We start from the raw sequence: 15,701 nt of genomic DNA, 5'->3' as shown, positions 1-15,701 counted from the left end.
TTTACATGAGAATCTTGTTTTTAAATTTTTTTTTATTAGTTACTTGCACAATTAATGGCAATTTTTAAAGTAATTGGATGAAAAACCTGAATTGAATAAATTTGAAATTTAAATGACTTAATTAAACGAAAATAAAGTTAGAAGACTAAAATAAATTTCAGTTAAACTTAGAAAATGCAATTTGCATTTTAGCCCCCCCCCCCAGCCTCCCAAAAAAAAATCATGGATAGGGTTGCATCAATTTTTTATTCTGTGTATGAAATTAAAATTAAAAAAAATTACAATATATTTTTTTGTTAAAATTTGGTGGTGTTTTCAGTTTGCCATTTTTTTTTTGTTTTAATTCTGTTTTCATGTTAGTCCAAGTGTTTTCTATTTTCTTTAGTAATTTGATTGCCAATAATATGTTTTTCTCCTTATAGTAATGAAATTCCCATATTTTTAAATATTTTAAAGCTAGTATTTTATGAAATGGTTAAATATAAAATACACTAAATAAGTAGATTACTAATGGAAATAAGTGACATGATCGATATAATAACAAAAATCAAATATAAAAGACCAAATATTTGGTATCCATTTGGATATTTCGTAATTTTTGATAACTTATTAACATAGTGTTTATCAAAAGATATGATTTTTAATAACTTTTATTTATATTAAATTTGTGAAAAAAAAGAAGGTAAAACTTGTTAGTTTTCAAAAAAATTAGTTTTATTAAATTTTTATTAAAAAAGAGCCAAAAAACAAAAAGGTAAAAGGTAAAGTCTTTTTTTTGGGGTAAAATAGACACTTTTTTTCTTGGTCATAAATAAAATTTAAAAAAAATAAAAGAGGAAATCTAGTGCAAGATCTAAAAATAAAAAAGTTAAAGGCCTGCAAAATAGGCAATGGGGGGGTAATTGATTGCACTGAAAAGTGAAAAAACATTATATAATACAGAGAATCAGGCAAAGTTATGGAGAATCTAATTTTTTTTTTTGGAGGAAAAGAGAGAAGCTAAACTAAAACGAGTTAAAAAAAAAAAAGAAGATTAATCCAGTGGATAAAAAAGGAAATCTGTGGGAGAAAATCACCTGCTGACCACTCTAAAACCAAGCTTGGAAAGTAAATGGAAAAAAAATACCGTGGGGTCCGGTCAACCGGTAAAACCGCGTCTCCGCGCCGGCCCCAAGATTCACAAAAAAAGAAAGTGGGGTCCAATGGAAATTATACCAATCACGAGAGAGCAAGCTCGACCCATTTATTTATATATCTCATTTTCATTTATATTTAACTCCAAAAACCAAAAAAGTTTCCAAAATAAAAAGTCACTGTTTTTATTTTGTAGAAGCTCTCTCTCTCTATCTCTCTCTCTGAACAAAGTTCATTCAATAATACTCTCTCTACCACAAGGATCTCTCAGGTGAGCTTTTCTCTCTCTCTCTCTCTCTCTCTCTGTTTTTCTGTGTATGTATGTGTAACTTTGTGTTTGTTTGAGAGCTTGATGATGATGATGATGATGATCTATGTTTTGGTGAATTTTTAATTTTTTGGTGTTGTAGGTGATGGCATCGAAGCGGATCTTGAAGGAGCTCAAGGATCTACAGAAAGATCCTCCTACGTCTTGCAGTGCTGGTACTACTTTCTTTCTCTCCGATCCGGAAATTTTCATTTTTTTTTGTTTATGTTTTCTTTTTTGCTTGATTTGTCAGCTGATTTTTGTGGATTTTGTGTTGAGTACAAGGATTGGATGGTGAAGTTTTGAGCTTTTTTTGTGTGAAACATTTTGATCTGAGAGTTTGATGCTGATTTTTTGAAAATTCTATGTGTATGTATGTTTAATAATTGTTTCTTTCTTTGGATTTGGTTCTTAGGATTTTGATTTTGCTATTTTTCTTTAACTTGAAATTTTGTTTTGTTCTTTTTATTTTTTATTTATTTATTTTTTGTAGTTGTAATTTTGGCTGTTTAAACAGTAAAGTGCTTAATTTGCGATTTTGAGAAAGATCTGGAGAGGGAAATATCAAATATGGTATAATCATGTTAATTATGAGAGTTTATTTGTATAGTCAATGGAAAAGAGTAGGATTTGATGTCTTATGAATCTCATAGTATTCGAAAGCAAATTATTGGCGTCCTCATGAACGCAATTGTTATACCCTTTGGGAAAAGAATAAAGCATGCTCTCCGGGAGTACAATAATGCTGTACCCTTTTGTTCTCACATGTTATTGGGTCCTGAGAGGGAGTATGACACTATTGTACTCCCGGAGTATTGTATAATTTTTCCTCGGGATGCTACTCTTGCCAATTAGAAATTCAAAATTTCAAATCAAAAGAGTCTTATCCCAATTGTTTTGCTCTGCATCTTAGTTCCTAATGGCTTTCTTGTAGCACCTGGCCTTGATTATAGAAATTCATGATGTTGGTGCATTATTGTCATTGTTTGATTATTGATGTTTATTCGTTACTTGTGGAGTAATGTGATACTTTAAAAAGAGGCAGGAAAAATTGATCATGGACATTCTAATGTATAAATAATGCTTATATTAAGGAATACAATGTAGCTTTGCATGTTTGGAATAGTTTAGATTGAGAAAATTGAGAAACCAAGTATCTTCCAGTCATTTCACAGTTGTGGAACTGATGGATAAAGTGGTATTTCTTCATATGCAGAGCCTTTTATTTTTTGTTTTTCAAGTTTACACATTCCTTTTGTGAAAATGTAATGACAAAAAACGAACACTCTTACCTTGCATCGGTAGATCGTTTGCTACATGCACTGCAGCTCAGACGTGCAACCTTATATTCTTCTTGGCAATAAGTTTTTTGTTGTCTGTTTGTATTTTCCAGCCTTTATTATTCTTTCCCATTAATGCCTTCCTTTAATGATTATTTTAAATCTTCAGATACATTAATTCAAGTTTACTTGAGCAACATTATATTTACCTTTTTCTTCTGTTGATATTTAAATCCTTAGGCCCTGTTGCCGAAGACATGTTCCATTGGCAAGCAACAATTATGGGTCCTCCTGACAGTCCTTATGCAGGTGGAGTTTTTTTAGTCACTATTCATTTTCCTCCGGATTACCCATTTAAACCACCCAAGGTATGTAACTATTATAGTTTTCAAGGCTATTGAATTCTTTGTTGCTTTTGTTATCTTTTGTTGTTTTTGTTGAAAAGTGTCAAACAATATATCCTTTCTGATATCAACTGTCATATTGATATACAAATTAGGTGATTTTTATGTTGGTATCTTTACAAAGACAATAGTATTAATATTCAATGCCTTAATGAAATTAAGCAGTGATTCCAAACTACGGAAATTGGGCTCATAATTGTGACCCTTATATTTTGAGCTACCATTTTTTTTTTGGAGCAATTTAGTTCTGTAAGCATGCAATACAACTACGTTGTCATCTTAGTGCCTTGAAATCATCTCAATGGATGGATAGGCCATGAATGGCTTTTGCTAGGCTGATCACTAGGTACTGGCAAAAAGTGTTATTTGTGTTTTTCTAGCATTTTCTTCATAAAATTTTTATCCGATCATGAAGTCAGACTCAAAGAAAACATTGTATTGATGTAGAATTTCAAACTTATAAATCGCATTTGTATTTGTTACTACTTTTTATGTGATTTCATGTTTCTTAGATTAGTGAAGCTCCATTTCATTGTTCATGTCTTAACGTCATTGTTTTGCTCCAATTGGCTAAAGTTTTTAGCAAATTACTTTTCATTAAATCTAATCTTACTTTAGTTTTCCCTAGTGTATATATAGTGGACAATGAACAAGAAAAATAACATGCAGTTAGGGTGTTCAATGCCAAATTTTCTATGATGTTTTGATGCCTGCCCTATGATATAGGTAAAATTTTGAAGTCATGTAGTGTACAGTTCTAGCAATAACTGAAAAGTGATAGTTAATATCTCTGTGAAGATCAATTGGAAAAAGAATAGTCGTCTTTGGCAGCTTTGATATACTACATGTCAGTGTTACTAAAAGTGCAAAAAGTTATTAAAAACAATATATGCCTTTTTATCAACAAGGCTCTGTTGTTGCAGTGAAACTATCTTGGAATTTTCCCAAATAATGTTCTTGTTTGGGGTTCCACATGCGCTGGTGGATGCTTTACCATGAAGTTTGGGGAGGATCTATCATTTTTCTTCAATTTATCTTCCAGAAAATGGAGAGAGAAAATGGAGCCTTGACGAATCTTTTTCAATCTTTGAACCCATTCATATAGTCAAATTGAATGATAAGAATATCAAGGTGTTTGTGAGCTCAGAACCTCAGTTTGCTCGCCAATTAGTTAGCAGTTTCTTTTACTAAACAAGGCATTTTAAAACCATACCAATTTTCATAATTGGCATTTTAGAACTGCAATCTCCACCTGGAACTTATTAGGGGAGGAGGTGCTAGTATAACTAGAGCTCATTGGGTGAGATCGTGGGTTCAAGGCCCATCGGGTGCGTGCAGCCGTGCATAACTTACCAATAAAAAAAAAGAGAGCAAAAATTGTGTATAGAGGTTACAACTCTTTGGTCTAGATTCTGCCCACATGTTTATTTATAATGATTGTTTGTTATTATATTTAAGGACATATCAAATGATTACTTATCCAGAAAATTCAAAAACATATCATTGTGCAAGTATGTTCTATAGCATAAAGGGGCTTTGCCATAAACATCTTTCAGTTATGAAAAAGACATTTGTTTAAACATTCAATGGACATTTCACTTTTTCCATTTTTTATATTGTTAGAAAACATGAATCCAAACCCTGGATTTTTGAGATACGGACTACAGAAAATAAAGAAATAGAGAAGATCAACGCATGGGTGTGCATGAGCTCGCGCGTAAACACTAGAATTGCATGGTTCACCTAAAATTATTGCTGTGGCCATGGAGTTGCTACAGTTTTATTATGACAGCTACAACAAAGTTACAGGGTTCATAGCATGCATATATATATATCCTATTCAACTATTACTAGGGATACATGCATGTGTGAAATTAGAATAATGGGCTTAGGCTTCTAATACATTCTCAAATACCGAAAATGTCATCGAGTTTGTGTGATTCAGGGTATTTGAAAAATGTCATCAAGTTTTTATGACAACAGGAACCAAGCTTTTATCACTTAAGTCTGTAATTTGGAATAGGGCCAGGATGAAAAATGTCAGCTGCACTTATCAGAGAGGGGGGAGGGGGGAGGAGAGGAATGTCAGCTGTAACTAATAGTTGACAATGAGATATTAACAATTGCCATCCTATTATCCTATAGATGGGTGATCTTTTCACTTCTACTATATATGCAAGAATATACATCAAACATCAAGGGACAATTTTTCATTCTATGTTGTTTTCATCACAACCAAGCTATACTTACGATTTTTCAGCTATGTATCCTCAACATATTAACAGGGTTAGCTACTCTATTCTATACAAAGTCATACTCTACTCCCAAAACATGTATTCTTTTTCTACCATTCTGTTCTATTCATAGTCATACTCTTTGTTACCGCCTTAATTGGCAGGTTCTTTTTTACTACTATTATTAATGGTATTTTAGGTCCTCCTTTGATATTTTAATGAGTAAAACATAAAACATGGGATTATATGTGTGATTTAGGGTCAAGAAAACATAGGATTATGTGTTTGATTTAGGGTCAAGAAAACATGGGATTAACTGCAGACTCATCATGAAAACATGACAGATCAGTGTGTGTAGTTGCCTTAACTAACATCTACTACATAAAACCAGCATCCTGAGTCTTAGGATGTGGTCATCTTTTTCTTGTTCAACGTTGTCAGTGCCTTATGCACACAACTTCTCTATTATCGACTATTGCTTAATTTCTGGAAATTTGTTGTCCATTTTATTGGATAAACCTACAATGATGTCACCTTTCCTTTCACCCCCTTTCTCAATTTGTGGAGGAAAAAGGAAAATAAAAAAATCGGGTGGGGGTGTGGGATGAGGATGATTATATAATTCTAGGTAATTGAGATAGCATCAAGTTTTGGTTGATCATGGAATAGACTGATATGACATCGTTCAGGATTTTGCTCTCCTTTTATGTGAAAAGTAAAGTATTTTATATTAGCTTGGAAATTTGGAATGACACTTTGGCTATGCCATATCTGTTCCATACTTTTCTAACTTTCAGCTTTTTATCTTCTTTGGATGGTTTGTACAGGTTGCATTCAGGACGAAGGTCTTTCACCCCAATATCAATAGCAATGGGAGCATTTGTCTTGATATTTTGAAGGAGCAGTGGAGCCCTGCCCTTACCATATCCAAGGTTTATTGTTTTATATCTAATGATGCATTCCACCTTTTATATATAAATTCAAGGTTTATTTGAATGTTCTATAGAATATAGCTTTCCTCTTTGTGTTCCACATATATAAATATATTATGGATAATCTCCCAATCTGAATCTATCATTTTGTATGGGGCCATAAGAAAAAAGTGTGAACCATCGTTGAAAGGTGATAGTAATGTATGGCAAATTGGCAGTCAAATAGTATTTTAAAAATGATCCCATGCCATCAATTTTTGGTAATGGTCGTGCTTCTCTATGAAGGCCCCATGCTAGATGGAGTATTCCTCAATTGCCATTTCCATGTGTTCAGACAAGCTATGTAATTGTTGCTATAGTCAAATCCTGTTTGCCTTTTAAACTGAAACTACCTTATTTCCTGAATGACTGATCACAATGGCACACTTAACAACGGAATGAATTAAGGGTTAACCTGAAGTTTGTAAAGTCAGTAGCAAATCTATCTCTAATTGTCTACTCCGATTTTTTATTGAGTAAACTTCATGGATGCATTGGTATTGTGTGTCTTGCCTTGTCCCTGTTTTGGTGTTCATATTTGATAATTATGTGGTAAATTTGCATTCCTAGGCTGTTGTATTCATATTCCTTTCTGAACTACTTGGGCGAGTACATTTTTGTATTAATCTCTGGGGTGTTTTTCATATGAAGCTTCTTGTTACATAATGTTTTCACTTTCCTCCTATATTACTGTGTTAAAGCTTGGGGTTTCTTGATTTTTTATGTTCAGGTGTTGCTCTCAATCTGTTCACTTCTAACGGACCCAAATCCTGACGACCCTTTAGTGCCGGAAATTGCCCACATGTACAAGACTGACAGGAGCAAGTATGAGACAACTGCAAGAAGCTGGACCCAGAAGTATGCTATGGGTTAGTAATGCTGCTATGTTGAGTGTGTTTGAGAGTGATAGGAGGGCTTATTTCTCAATGGGCTTTGGTCTTTTAAATTATTAGAAGTTATACCTTCGTGTGCCATGCACGCGGGGGGGCATTTGACAAATGACCAAGTGAAAATAATGTACCTTTCTTATTAATGTTGTAACTTGTAATTGAGCTCTAATATTAAACTTTCATCGTCCTATTCTACCTATGCCCAAAAGAAATCATCTCATTCCGCAACTCATTTACTTGGCCCAAGTGTAACAGAAAAAATATTGAAATGATAATAATAATAATAAAAGAAGGAAGAAGCAATATCTAGTCTCAATATGAAAGGTATGATCAAGGTTGAAGAAGGGAGAGAAAAATATCCTTACCAATATCAGGTATTTGACATATTCGTAATTTCAAAGAGGACATGCGTCTTATGAATCTAGCTTTTGCAGTTTTGCTGGTCAGCACAATTTGAGATCTTCCTGGAGTCATTTTAACCATGTGGTTCTGCTATTGTCCTTTTTATTTTATTTTAATATTAGTAAAAAAAAATATATATATATATATCTTTTGTGCTATGGGGCCAAAAGAATTTTCAGCCTATCAGATATCTCCAAAATGCTATGGCAAGTATTTCCACAGTAAAAGAGTTTTACTACTGCTACTATGCTACATAAAGAGGCATTTTTTAAATACTTCCAAGACCTTTGATATCGATCTGGTACATAAAACGAGTGGGTCACAATTTTGAAAGCTCTTAATAAGTTTTCTAATTTTCCATATAAGGCAAACCAGAACAATTACTTTGTTTTTTAGAAGACGGAACAATTAGACTTGATTTTCAGTTATCGTCAATATACTGAAAATTCGTGGAAAACAAAGACTAGGGTCGCCAGAAGTTGGTTCTCAAATTTAATAATGATAAATGTCTCTGGCTTCGTTCCAGTAGAAATGAGAAAAGCTGGTGAAACAGTAATAGATCCATTCAAGGAAAGCCAGAACTTTTCTTCTTTTAGAGTCCATTCGTGTTGTTTTTGATAAGGATGGATGGATTGAGGTGAAGACAACTTTGCCCAAAAGCGAGTCAGTGTCACCAAATTTTATTATTATTATTATTTTTTCTCTTAAGTGCCTAAATACTCAAATTCATGGATTCCGGTGAGTGCTACGACTGACTAGCATATTTGTTTCTCGAACCATTTTGTTTTTTGTTTTTTAATCAATAAGGGGAAGGAGAGGAATAGATAAAGATTCATAGGTGTAAGCTCCAAGCCCACTCCAAAAGGACAAATAAAACTCGCAGAATACTTTATATTACAAACAGTTTTGTAGTCCTTTTTTTTGGGTAATGAATGATTATAATTATATACAGTATATCTTAAGAGAGTTAAAGAAGGTCCAGCCCATCTCCATTTTCCAAATAAAAGACCTTGGCAGAAAGAAAGGGGATGAGGATAGGTCCGTCCAAGTTACAAAAAGCCATCCGACAAGCAATAATTTGTTAACCAAAAAAAAAAAAAAATCCTAGCAAAGGAAGGAACAAAGATAATACTTGATCTTGAAGAAGAATTCTTGCAGAATGGACCCTTAGAGGAATCATGGAGATATTTTCAAAAATCATGAATTGATAATTATGTTTGATAGCAAGGTTGATAGCTAACAGAGAAGCCAATGTTTCACAACTTGAGGAATTCAAAGGAGCAAGAGACTAGAATTAGCTAAAAAAGAAGAGCATTTCTAATATCACTTTTGCAAATGGCAGCTAAAACAATTTTAAGTGAACGTATAGTAACATCAACATTAATTTTAATCCAGTCTGATTGTGGACGTTTTTAACTAGAGGGAGATGGTATCTTATGTGCTTACTTTATGAAATGAGACATTCACAACTTGTGGATTCTACACACCTATGACTCACTCCATCAAGTGGGCACATAAGATGTAATTCCTGCCCAAAAATAGTGGGCTCTTCAATAGAGTGCTAGGCTTGGAGATGGTCCTGGTAGTATCCCTTGGATATGGAGAAATGTTCTCAAAGATATTTTTTGTCTTCAAAAATCAAAATATTCTTTACTTTCATTAATTGCAAGTTGTAATGACAGTTCGAGGAACTCTATTTATTGGGGGAAAAAATATTTGTATTTTGGGCTAAGCTAAAGATCTTAGAGCATGCGTTCTAGCACACCATAAAACAGGTAGCTGTATCAGCCTTCAATCATAGATTTTTACAATAAATTATGGCTTCAATCTAGCTGGGTGTTCCTTTGTGGCCCATAGTTCTGTAATGAATTCCCTCGGTTGCTTTATGCCTCAATCTATCCCACGAGGCTAATAGTGACAGTGTACTGTGTAATTCTTTATTCAATGTGTTTAAAACAAAGTTCGAACTTGCTCCTAAGATCCATTGCTGGATAGGTCTGCGTCAGAAATATAGTCTAAAACAATGTTTGGATGCATAAAGATCTCTCAATAAAAAGCCTAGACTGATGAAAAATAATAATTTTGGGACTCAAATCAATTTTATCCTCTGAAGACAAAGTTCAAATCTAGTTGGTATCATAATAAATAATCACTTATCCTAAAAATTTAAATATTAAAATTTTTTCATAAAAATGACAACTTTCCTGGGAACATGTAGGGCTACAAACCAAAGAGAAATGGCTACTGTGTTTATAAAAATGAATCTATGTGCCCACATCGTTCCAAAAACTTGTAATTTTCAGTAGGCTTTTTCATCACCTCAGGCACGGATCAAAAGGTGTGTAATGCTCCCATATATGCCTTTAAAAATTATAATCCAATCACTTTGTTCACTTAATTTATTCAAAGTCAATACCTATTAGCCATGTTCTAGAATGCCTAGCTATTAGAACAAATCAAGGGTCGGTGCCAGTTTCTTACAGATCCTATATGGATTCTCATCTTCTTGTCCATCGTGAAGAACATGATAAGTAATGCTCAATACTATAACTTGTTGTCCCTAAATCCCTAATGTGATACAATTGAATATACGATGCTTTTCAAGAGTTTTGTAACTCAATTGGTTGACATATCCTGATGTTTCTAATGAAATCATAAAAAGTAAAAAGTTTAAAATCCCGTACTTCCAACTATCAAATTATTAAAAAAAAGAAAAGAAAAGAATTTATGGTGCTCAATTAAAAACTTCTTAGTTACTATTAAAAACCGGTATTTTTGACTCATTTAGAAACTTTCAAGACCTATCTATCTAATTACTAATATATTAAAGTCAAAGTTTATTAAACTATATAAATTAGATTCTAATTTTATGCCAAATATCATTTCAATTAGATTTCACATACACTCTATTTTTGCTACAAAAGTTCTCCAATTTAAACTATTTCAAACTAATTATCCAATTTTAAATTACTTTTAGTACTTCTTCTGTTTAATTAAAAAAAAAAATTAGTCCATTTATAATTACAAATGTACTTTAAGCTAAGTTGATTTTTTTTTTTTAATAGTTCGATAGGTACAATAATGGAGGCGGAATTTAAATCCTGGATGTCTTCATTGAAAATACTATGAAATGCCAACCAGTTGAGCTATAAAACTTTTGATATTTTGAAACTACTCGACCTCATTTATAACAAGTTGTAATCTATTATTAAAACCTATCATTAACTCAAGTATAAACTTCAACTAAAAATTAAAAAAAGAAAAAAGAAAAAGAAAAAAGAGGAGGTATAAAGTCTATGACCAACACACCAGAGGCACCAGAAAAAGCTCCTCGGATCGTGCCGATGACCAATTCTCTCTGGTAAACTCGGCCCATGAGGAACACCGTGATGGTCGTTGTCCATATACTAAAGTCCAGCTCTTTGACTCACTCTCTACAAATTCATTGTATCGGGCTTACTGGTTTAAGGTCCCATGCATTTTGGACTTGGCCTGAAAAACGTGACCCTACATATATATATATATATATATATATATATATATATAGAAAGAATAAATTCATTGTATCACAATTTTAAAACATTTCATTAGGAGTGAAAAACAAAACTATCTTCTTATCTCTTACTAAAATGGATCAATTAAGAATAAATGATTTACATACTTACTAAATAATATCCTTACAACTTACAAGTGTAAGGTTTTATTAAGAGTTGAAAAAAAAAATTCAAAAAGAAATTTGTTTAAATATCTATCTAATTTTATTTACTTTTTAGGCACACATATGCATATGTAAGGATTTACATGCTAGTTGGGATAAATAATGAAGGAATAAATGCAATTCAATAATGGCATACAATTCTTAAAGAATTTTTACAATTATCATTTCCTTCCCATTATGCTTTCCAAAACCAGAATTGTCACCTGAAACTGTGTTTCATACGAGCTTCTATATCAAGAATCAATTCAGTCAAGAGTAAATCCACCAATGTATTTGCTCCAAATGCAATCTCAATTCCTTTTGCCATATTCGATATAGATGCAACATGCAAGAACATGAAATTACTTTAACACATATACTAATTGAGTCAGTAATATATATTATCAATATTTATATATTTTGAGTCGGTAATGACCCGGAAACTAAGGAGTCAAAAACAGTGACCTGTATCTGTGCTGCACTGTTAATAGGGCTTTCTTCCCCATAAAATGAAAAAGAGAAAAAGGCAATTGAAGCTTAGTTGTATATCTCAGTTCAATACTATTTTTCTCCTATGGGGCACTGTGACCCATGTCTTCTTATGTCTAACACCATTGCATTTGGAGCATTCAATCAAAAAAGATTGGTTAAATTTCTTAATAATAATATACATGTATCTTTCTCTTTCACATTCACACTCACTTTTCTTATATATAAAAATTGCACGGGCAAACCATAATGCATAAATAAAAAATTCGAACTCAAACCCGGCAAAGGAGTCGTGCACACGAGTTGGAAAGGACCTTGTCCCTGAAAATACGGTCTCCTTAATTTCTAATATTAATCGCCATTAATATACTTTGAAGGTTTTGTCTCTATTTAAAGACAAGAATGTGACACTCACTATCTGAGTCTGACCCCCACCTAAATATTTCACTAATGGCAGTGAAGTGGTCACTGTTGAGTCGCCACATGGACACCTAGCTGTTGCTTAAGTGGACTTGTCTAAAGTTTGATTAGTGTAATCTTTTTTTTACAAATTTTATTTTAGTGGTCAAATGATTCACCAATCATTCCTAATTTATAATCTAATCATGCATTCATTCCAATCATTCATCTTTGCCTTTTAGATTAAGATCAGATTCCCTTAATCAGTTGCTTTTTTTTTTTTTTTTTTTACTTAAGGTAATGTACAATGGTACAACCAGTGTACTCAGTGTTAATTTTTTTAAGGATTTAAGAGTAATTTATAATATACAAACGATAAATATCAAATTTGGTCAAGAACATTGTGACTTAATGGCATTGCTTTGGCTTCCATTAAGAAAAACCCAAGTTCAAATCCCTCTTCTCATTCGGTTCAAGCCAAAAAAAAAAAAAAATTTCATAACTCACAATGCTGTTTGGGTTCGTGGAATGAAAATTAATGCAATTTGATTTCAAAATTCTTGGGAGAAAAAAAAATACACATGCTCAAGAAAATTAAATACCAAACACATTCAGACACATCTTGCATTTTATGCCAACAAATTTTTCATGCTATTGTAGGCCAAAATGGGAATATACAATTTTCGCCAAAACTTTCCAGCAAAATACCCCCATCTGAAACTATTTAAGGATATGTTCTTATTTTAAACTCAATTTTCTAAAAATTGAGTTTTAATGAAAAACTCGATTTGGCAAAAATCGAGTTATAACCAATCAAACTTGAAAATAAAAATAAAAATCGAGTTTTTTCAAGTAACTCGATTTTCTCCAAATTGAGTTTTTCATTGAAACTCGATTTTTAGAAAATCGAGTTTCAAAATAAGGACAAATCTCTAAATAGTTTCAGATAAGAATTATTTTACTGAAAAGTTTCGACAAAAAAAATTGTGGGGCCAGAGAATTTATGACCCCGGCCTACTTTACATTAGGGCCCAAGGCCCGAGCCGAGAAGAGGCATTACCGAGGACATACAGTGAAAGTACAAATGACCTAGGGATATAACCGATGACGATTTTGTCCTCGGCATCCCAGAACGCTCCTAAAAGAAAGGGCAAGCACAGTGTGGGAGCGGCCCAAGTAAAAGGCTGCCAATACTGTAATTAAGTACTCTGCGCCTGACAAGTCCATGCTCTTCACCATACTCTTTAGCTTTTACAGCCACTCCTAACCACTTTGGGTATGGGCTGAAAAGACAAGTACCAGCCCTAAAAAGCGAAACCTACACGTGGACAAATAAGAGAGGGGAAAGGCTAGTATAAAAGAAGGGGAAGCAGTCACGAAGGGGGGGGGGGGGGGGGGAGAAATCGTCTCCTAGACTATTAAGCCCTAAAAAAGGAGAATAATAAGAACATAAAGCTCTGCGGACGAGGTCTAAGGACCAGAGCCACTCAGGTCGTGTTGAAAAATAGTCTTGTTAGATACGTCAGGGTCACTCTCGTGCAAATTACTACGAAAACCATGACTAACCACCATTCGGTGACCAAGACCCAGCCTTTCAGTCCACTCTCTATAAATTTATTGTTTGGACTTTTAACGTATGAACCCAATACCAGTTTGAGATCGTTACAAATTGAGTCTTTACAGAAATATTTTACCATTTTGGCCTACTATTGTAATTAATGCTTTAGAGGGAAACGTGTTCTTTTAAAAAATACAGTTACATCATTCAGCCAAGAATTATGAAATTATTAATTCTGCTGAATAATGGTATGAGTAATTAATAATTGTGAGCAACGGACCAAAACCATTAAAGAGACCACTAAAGTGTTGTAACATACATTACAGCATGCTTTTGTCCCCCCAATGATGGCCACCTAAACCCTCAATTTGAGGCCTAAGAAATCACTTTTCCAGAACACCCAAGCATTCATTTTGCAGCTACACTATCTACTCCCCCAGACAGGAAGGGAGGAAACAAAAAAGAACTGTAACACTAGCTTTACGAATTCGGTGGACCTGGGACTAGGCCCTATTTCATAATTCATATTAATCAATAATTCTAAGATCACGTCATTTCTTACAACGATCCAATGCCGCTGACTACGAATGATAATAAAGAAAAAAAAGTTGCGAGTGAAAGTGACAGTTATCTAATTATAGCCTACCAGATAAAATAATTGTGAAAAATGGAGTGCTAAAAATTGTAGTCTTAAAATTACTCAAAAAATACCGTAGTTGCATTTCATCTTTTTTTAATTAGTTAACTTGTGAATGGTGTGTAACATAATCATGTCAATGATGAGTTCATCTCAAAGTAATTTTGTCTAGCTTGAAAATATTTAATGGTCAAAAAATATTTTAAGTCAAAATAAACGCGGCCTAACATTGGTTATAAGGGTGGTATTGCTTATTATTCTCTATTAGTTATCAGAATAAACAGGGCCTAATTCTGTCATGGAGTTCCTAGAATTTATCTATTTGTTTTGAAATAAGTTGATTGATTTACCACGTTATCACTTATTTAAATAGTAGATATCAAAATAGTGACGCCAACCTTTTTTTTTAAATGTTTATGGCTTGATAAAATAGAATCCATTTACCTCGAAATAAATGGATAAGATTTTAGTAGTTATTATAATAACAAATAACTCACTTTCAAAAATGATAACAAAACTCTTAAAGACAAAAAATTTCACAATTATCATTGCTATCAATGTAGGAAGTTATTTATTAATGGGCAAAAATGCAAAACTGACCTTTTAACTTTCACATTTTTTCATTTCAGTCTTCTAACGTTCAGTTTTGTCAATTCAGTTCTCTAACTTTCAATTTTTGTCAATTCAAGGCTCCGTTACAAATCTGTTACTGTTGCCAAAATGACGCCGTTTTGCATTTTTTTTTTTTAATTCAGAATTAAAAAAAAAATCCCTAGCTTTTAGTTCGACAGAGAGAGAGTGAGTCGGTTTGAGAGAGAGAGATAGAGAGAGCGACTGAGTTCACTAGCGGTGAGGAACCTCACCGCCCCTGCTCGCCACGTAAACCACCTCGCTGCTCTGCCTTGATTGAACGTAGCTCCTCCTTGCCTGTCCTCCGCTTCTTTCCTAGCCACTTTGCAGGTATATTTTTGCAGCTTAATGACTAAACTAAACTAATCTGTATATAAATGGGTCATCTGCATTGCACCCCGACTCACTCTCTCTCTCTCGGACTCAAAGCTAGGGATTTGATTCTTGAATACTTTTTTTTTTTGATTCAGGGAAAGGGAACGATTTTTAATTTTTTTTTCCAGATTTTTCTTTTAATTCTAAATTAAAAAAAAAAAATGCAAAACGGTGTCGTTTTGGTAGCAGTAACAAATTTGTAATGGAGCCTTGAATTGACAAAAATTAAAAATTAGAGAGTCAGTTTTACATTTTTGCCTTATTAATTCAACTATAATGAATAATGTTATGAAA

The 15,701-nt window shown here is 33.1% G+C and overlaps 1 protein-coding gene across 1 annotated transcript; it reads left to right on the top strand.

The window, feature by feature from the left end:
• Positions 1-1,274: 1,274 nt before the first annotated feature.
• LOC115975341 (ubiquitin-conjugating enzyme E2-17 kDa-like) lies at positions 1,275-7,419 on the top strand. Its single transcript, XM_031096078.1, has 5 exons — positions 1,275-1,405; positions 1,545-1,617; positions 2,962-3,089; positions 6,187-6,291; positions 7,061-7,419. Exons 2-5 carry the CDS (start codon positions 1,548-1,550, stop codon positions 7,202-7,204), a joined length of 447 nt encoding a protein of 148 aa, XP_030951938.1. The 5' UTR covers positions 1,275-1,405; positions 1,545-1,547; the 3' UTR covers positions 7,205-7,419.
• The last annotated feature ends 8,282 nt before the right edge of the window (positions 7,420-15,701 follow it).

This window comes from Quercus lobata, chromosome 2 (genome assembly GCF_001633185.2).
Source record: "Quercus lobata isolate SW786 chromosome 2, ValleyOak3.0 Primary Assembly, whole genome shotgun sequence".
NCBI classification, from domain to species: Eukaryota; Viridiplantae; Streptophyta; class Magnoliopsida; order Fagales; family Fagaceae; genus Quercus; species Quercus lobata.
This window is presented reverse-complemented; position numbering and strand designations above follow the sequence as displayed.

Bases quoted from the DNA above. Each gene is read 5' to 3' on its own strand.
- LOC115975341 (XM_031096078.1), top strand. From the start codon at position 1,548: ATGGCATCGAAGCGGATCTTGAAGGAGCTCAAGGATCTACAGAAAGAT. The intron at 3,090-6,186 runs GTATGTAACTAT...TGGTTTGTACAG, and splicing joins ACCCATTTAAACCACCCAAG to GTTGCATTCAGGACGAAGGT. The intron at 6,292-7,060 runs GTTTATTGTTTT...TTTTATGTTCAG, and splicing joins CTGCCCTTACCATATCCAAG to GTGTTGCTCTCAATCTGTTC.